Source organism: Quercus suber, unplaced genomic scaffold (genome assembly GCF_002906115.3).
Source record: "Quercus suber isolate HL8 unplaced genomic scaffold, Cork oak 2.0 scaffold_375, whole genome shotgun sequence".
In the NCBI taxonomy this organism is placed as follows: domain Eukaryota; kingdom Viridiplantae; phylum Streptophyta; class Magnoliopsida; order Fagales; family Fagaceae; genus Quercus; species Quercus suber.
Genome location: NW_027069827.1, coordinates 69,811 through 75,724, shown reverse-complemented (window position 1 = coordinate 75,724; position 5,914 = coordinate 69,811). Strand labels below are relative to the sequence as shown.

Genomic DNA, 5,914 nt, shown 5'->3' with positions numbered 1-5,914 from the left:
AGTGCTTCTTTGATCTTCTTGGATCTTGCTCTAGTAATATGCCCAACTGGAACATGCAATAGATCCTTTAATGCTTGTTGATTCTTATTACATTCTCTATCAACTGGAATGTCAATGAGCTACCATAATGTCGAGACAATGATGGTATGAGCATTCTATGGCAATTCATGCTTATTCTTTTTAGGTTTCAAATGCCATGTGGTAGCGGGTTCGACCAGATCGTCTTGAAGAGCCATATATGAACCCGAGACCTCGATTTGCAACTAGATGACAGAAACCGGTTCCCATTGCAATTCCTCAAAGTATGTTGGCTTTCACCTGAAATAGTCCATTACTTCAGTTCAATATTTGACTCATTCTTTAATCTTGCCACATATCCTTTTGTACAAGCTTAGAGGTTCAAGGATCTTGAACTTCCCACATTTTGACTCACACCTCGAGAAAGAATGGAATAGCAAGGAGTCAGGATTACCATTAAGGTATTTTTATGGTGGAAACAAAAAACCAAAGCCCCTGTTAGTTTTAAGCCCAAATGCTTTAAGCATGTCCCTATTTCAATTTGCAATTGACAAGGAGAAGTTCCATGATTTAGGCTTCTTGGAGATTGTTACTACAGAACAAGTCCAATTGGGTATTAGGGTAAGGGTTCAACTGTAGGTTAATATAAGGTACTAGGATTCCTTTACTTGTAATCGCTTCTTTTGATAATAGTGAATTCTCGAGAGTGGTGACCTTAAAATCACTCAGTGGGGTTTATGCCGCATAAGTTTTCACCATTCGTAAACAAATCACCATGTCAATTTTATTTCCACTACATACTTAGTTTAATTGGTGATTTATTTGTGCTACCACGCATTTTGCATGTTAATATGACTAATTAATAAACTTGGCTAATTAATCAATTAATAAATGACAAGGGGTCAATACATTCTTGGCCTATCATTTAGGTTTTTTAGTTTTTTAAATTTTTTTTGCTATTTTTTTTAGGATTTTCTAGTTTGGGTTGGGCAGAAACGATCCAGATCGAGTTTTACTTTTTCTCTCTTTCTCGGCTTGTCCTAGACTGTTTTGGCTTGAAATAGTGCTAGAATGTAGTTTTTTAGTTTTTGAACTTTTTTGCTATTTTTTTTTTCAGAATTTTCTACTTTGGGTCGGGTAGAAACGGTCCAGATCGAGTATTTCTTCTTCTCTCTTTCTCGACCTGTCCTAACCCATTTTAGCTTGAAGTAGTGCCAGAATGCGGTTTTTTAATTTTTTTAATTTTTTTACTATTTTTTTTCGAAATTTTCTAGTTTGGGTCAGGTAAAACGGTTTGGAATGAGAATTTCTTTTTCTCTCTTTCTGAGCCTGTTCCGAACCGTTTCAGCTTGAAATAATGCTAGAAGGGGGTTTTTTATTTTATTTTTTATTTTTTTTCTATTTTTTGCGAAATTTTCTGGTTTGGGTCGGGTAGAAACGGTCTAGATCGAGAATTTATTTTTCTGTCTTTCCTGGCCTGTCCCAACCCGTTTTAGCTTGAAATAGTGCAAGAATGTGGTTTTTGTAATTTTTTGTTATTTTTTGCTATTTTTTTCGGAATTCTCTAGTTTAGGTCGGGTAGAAACAGTCTGGAAAGAGAATTTTTTTTTCTCTTTTTCTGGGCCTGTCCCGACCCATGTTGGCTTGAAATATTGCCAGAATGAGATTTTTTAATTTTTTGAATTTTTTTGCTATTTTTTTCGGAATTCTCTACATTGGTTCGGGTAGAAACGGTCTAGATCGAGAATTTATTTTTCTCTCTTTATTGGTTTGTCCTAACCCGTTTTTGCTTGAAATAGTGCCAGAATGCGGTTTTTGAATTTTTTTGCTATTTTTTTTTCAGAATTTTCTAGTTTGAGTTGGGTAGAAATAGTCCCGAACAAGAATCTCTTTTTCTCTCTTTCTTGGCTTGTCCCAACCCATTTTAGCCTGAAAGAGTGCCAGAATGTAGTTTTTTAATTTTTTTAATTTTCGCGCTATTTTTTTCAAAATTTTCTAGTGTGGGTCTAGTAGAAACGGTTCTGATTGAGAATTCCTCTTTTCTCTTTCTCGGCCTGTCCCGACCCATTTTGGCCTGAAATAGTGCCAAAATGTGGTTTTTTTTTTTAGTTTTTTTTTATTATTTTTTTGCAATTTTTTTTTCAAAATATTCTAGTTTGGGTCGGGTAGAAATGGTCTCGAATGAGAATCTCTTTTTCTCCCTTTCTCAGCCTATCCCGACTCGTTTTGGTTTGAAATAACGCCAGAATGAGGTTTTCCAATTTTTTGCTATTTTTTCCGAATTTTCTAGTTTGGGTCGGGTAGAAAGGGTCCAGATTGAGTATTTATTTTTCTCTCATCCTCAGCCTGTGGCTTGAAATAATGCTAGAACAAGGTTTTTTATTTTTAATTTTTGGCTATTTTTTTCGGAATTATCTAGTTTGAGTTGAGTAGAAAAGGTCCGGAACGAGAATTTTTTTGTCTCTCTTTCAGAGCATGTTCCAACCCGTTTTGGCTTGAAATAATGCCAAAAGGAGGTTTTTTAATTTTTTTTGAATTTTTTTTCTATTTTTTGCAGAATTTTCTAGTTGAGGTCGAGAAGAAACGGTCCAGATCTAGAATTAATTTTACTCCTTCTCGGCCTGTCCCGTTTTGGCTTGAAATAGTGCTAGAATGTGGTTTTTTCATTTTTTTTTTTTTTTTGAAATTCTCTAATTTGGGTCGGGTGGAAACGGTCCGGAATGAGAATCTCTTTTTCTCTTTTTCGGCCTATCCTAACCCGTTTTGGCTTGAAATACAGCTAGATTGAGGTATTTTTATATTTTTGAATTTTTTTACTATTTTTTTTCAGAATTTTCTAGTTGGCTCAGGTTGAAACGATCCAGATGGAGTATTTCTTTTTCTCTCTTTCTGGGCCTGTCCCAACCTGTTTTGGCTTGAAATAATGCCAGAATGAGGTTTTTTTTTTTTTTGAGTTTTTTTTTTTTTTTTTTTCGGAATTCTCTACCTCGAGTCGGGAAGAAAAGGTTCAGAACGAGAATTTCTTTTTCTCTCTTTCTGAGCCTGTTTCAACCCATATTGGCTTGAAATAATGCCAGAAGGAGGTTTTTTAATTTTTTGAATTATTTTTCTATTTTTTGCGGAATTTCCTAGCTTGGGTCGGGTAGAAACGGCCCTGAACTAAAATCTCTTTTTATCTTTTTCTCAGCTTGTCCCAACCCGTTTTGGCTTAAAATAATGCCAGAATTAGGTTTTTTATTCTTTTTGCTTTTTTTTTTTTTTTTTTTTCAGAATTTTCTAATTTGGGTCAGGTAGAAACGGTCCAGATCGAGAATTTATTTTTCTTTCTTTCTTGGCCTGTCCTGACCTGCTTTGGCTTGAAATAGTGCCAGAATGTGATTTTTTAATTTTTTTAATTTTTTGCTATTTTTTTTTCGAAATTTTCTAGTTTGGGTCGGGTAGAAACAGTTCCGAACATGAATCACTTTTCTCTCCTTCTCAGCCTGTCCCGACCCGTCCTGACTAGAAATAATGCCAGAATGAGGTTTCGAAATTTTTGAATGTTAGGATAATTACAGTAAACCCACCTGAGGTTAGGCTCGTTTTCACTTTGCCTACCCGTGGTTCAAAACTTATCACTTTGCTTACCTGTACTTCATTCCGTTTGCTTCCGTTACCCACCTCTTCCTTAAACGTTAGAAAAACACTTTTTATTTGAAATTATAACATAAAATAGATCAAAACTTCTTCCCCTCAGGAAATTTTCACGAAACACTATAACTTCAAATGAAATAAATACTATGCCTCCAAATATCTATTGAGACAGGAAAAGGCTTCTACTTACAATGCAGAAGAAGGGACTCAAAATGAAGGTGAAGTCGTGCCCGAGTGTTTGTCCTGGCTTGACTCGCAACCGAGTCAAAGTGTTGTGTTTTTATGCTTTGGAAGCTTGGGTTTGTTCTCTATAGAACAACTAAAGGAGATAGCTTTAGGATTGGAAAAGAGTGACCAAAGGTTCTTATGGGTGGTACGAAATCCACCGAGTGAGAAACATGGCTTGGTTATGTCAGCTCAACCTGACCTAGATTTAGATTCTTTGCTTCCAGAAGGGTTTTTGGTCCGTACCAAAGAGAGAGGCTTAGTAGTGAAGTCATGGGCACCACAACTGGGTGGGTTTGTGACTCATTGTGGGTGGAACTCGGTGTTGGAAGCTGTGTGTACGGGCATGCCAATGGTGGCGTGGCCTCTTTACACAGAGCAAAGGTTCAACAGGGTGGTGTGGGTGGAAGTGTACTCGCAGAGATCGCTCAATGCGCAAGATCGTGATGGAATCGCCATCGAGAGATCGCCATCGGAAAGATGAAGCTATGGAAGTGTACTCGCAGATCTGGATAGAATCGCCATCGGAGAGATCGTGAGGTGTGTTTGGTTGTAGCTTGGTTCCGCTGAGGATAGAGCCGTTTGAGGAGTCGAAGTCACGGAGGATCCATTTGGGCGACCTGGATCCAGATGAATAATCGATAGAGAGGCGGTTGGAAGAGATGCCGGAGTCTTTGATAGGGAGGTTCTCGCGTATCCAAATTTGTGGGTTGATTACTTGGTTTGGGTTAATTCTTTGGTTGATTTGTTTGGTTTGGATTGATTTTTGTGTAGTTGGGTTTGTGTTTGTTATGGGTTGGGGAGTGTTTAAGGGAATTTCAATTAATCTGGTTTTGAATTTTTTTTTCCTTTAAGACTGAATCTGGGTTTGTTATTTGTTCCTCCCATTTGTTCTCGTTGAAGTTCATGAGTAATGAAAATCCCTAACTTTTTGATTCTTGTTATATTTGTTTTTGTCTAAAAATGTGTTTTTCTAACGGCAAACAAAGAGGTGGGTTACAGAAGGCTAACGGAAGTAACCTTAGGTGGGTAAAGTGATAAGTTTCGTTACCTTAGGTGGGCAAAGTGATAAGTTTTGAACCACGGGTAGGTAAAGTGAAAACGGGTCTAACCTCAAGTAGGTTTACTGTAATTATCCCTTGAATGTTTTTGCAATATTTTTCGAAATTTTCTAGTTTGGGTCGGCTAGAAATTGTCCAGATCGAGAATTTCTTTTGCTCTCTATCCCCACTTGTCCCGGCCCGTTTTGGCCTGAAATAGTGCCAGAATGCGGTTTTTTAGTTTTTTGAATTTTTTTTGCTATTGTTTTTAGGATTTTCTAGTTTGGGTCGGGTAGAAACGGTCCCAATCGAGAATTTATTTTTCTCTCTTTCTCGACTTGTCCCAGCCCGTTTTGGCCTGAAATAGTGCCAGAATGCGGTTTTTTTGTTTTTTGAATTCTTTTGCTATTTTTTTTAGAATTTTATTGTTTGGGTTAGGTAGAAATGGTCCCGAATGAGAATCTCTTTTTCTCTGTTTCTTGGCCTGTCCCGACCCGTTTTTGCCTGAAAGAGTGCCAGAATGTAGTTTTTTAATTTTTTTTAATTTTTGCGCTATTTTTTTCAAAATTTTCTAGTGCGGGTCGAGTAGAAACGGTTGTGATCGAGAATTCCTCTTTTTCTCTTTCTCGGCATGTCCCGACCCATTTTGGCTTGAAATAGTGCCAGCATGTGTTTTTTTTTTAAATTTTTTTTTGCAATTTTTTTTCAGAATTTCTAGTTTGCGACGGGTAGAAATGGTCTCGAACGAGAACCTCTTTTTCTCCCTTTCTCAACCTATCTTGACCCGTTTTGGTTTGAAATAATGCCAGAATGAGGTTTTCTAATTTTTTGAAATTTTTTGCTATTTTTTTCAGAATTTTCTAGTTTGGGTCAGGCAGAAATGGTTCTAGATCAAGCATTTATTTTTCTCTTATCCTCTGCCTGTGGCTTGAAATAATGCTAGAACAAGGTTTTTTTTATTGTTTTGCTATTCTTTTTGGCATTCTCTGGTTTGAGTC

At 36.9% G+C, this 5,914-nt stretch overlaps 1 protein-coding gene across 1 annotated transcript; it reads left to right on the top strand.

The window, feature by feature from the left end:
- Positions 1-543: 543 nt before the first annotated feature.
- On the top strand, positions 544-4,360 carry LOC136062037 (UDP-glycosyltransferase 88A1-like). The gene is made up of 2 exons (XM_065760622.1): positions 544-639; positions 3,824-4,360. The coding sequence occupies exons 1-2, from the start codon at positions 544-546 to the stop codon at positions 4,358-4,360; spliced, it is 633 nt and encodes a 210-aa protein (XP_065616694.1).
- The last annotated feature ends 1,554 nt before the right edge of the window (positions 4,361-5,914 follow it).

Bases quoted from the DNA above. Each gene is read 5' to 3' on its own strand.
- LOC136062037 (XM_065760622.1), top strand. From the start codon at position 544: ATGTCCCTATTTCAATTTGCAATTGACAAGGAGAAGTTCCATGATTTA. The intron at 640-3,823 runs GTAAGGGTTCAA...CTATTGAGACAG, and splicing joins AAGTCCAATTGGGTATTAGG to GAAAAGGCTTCTACTTACAA.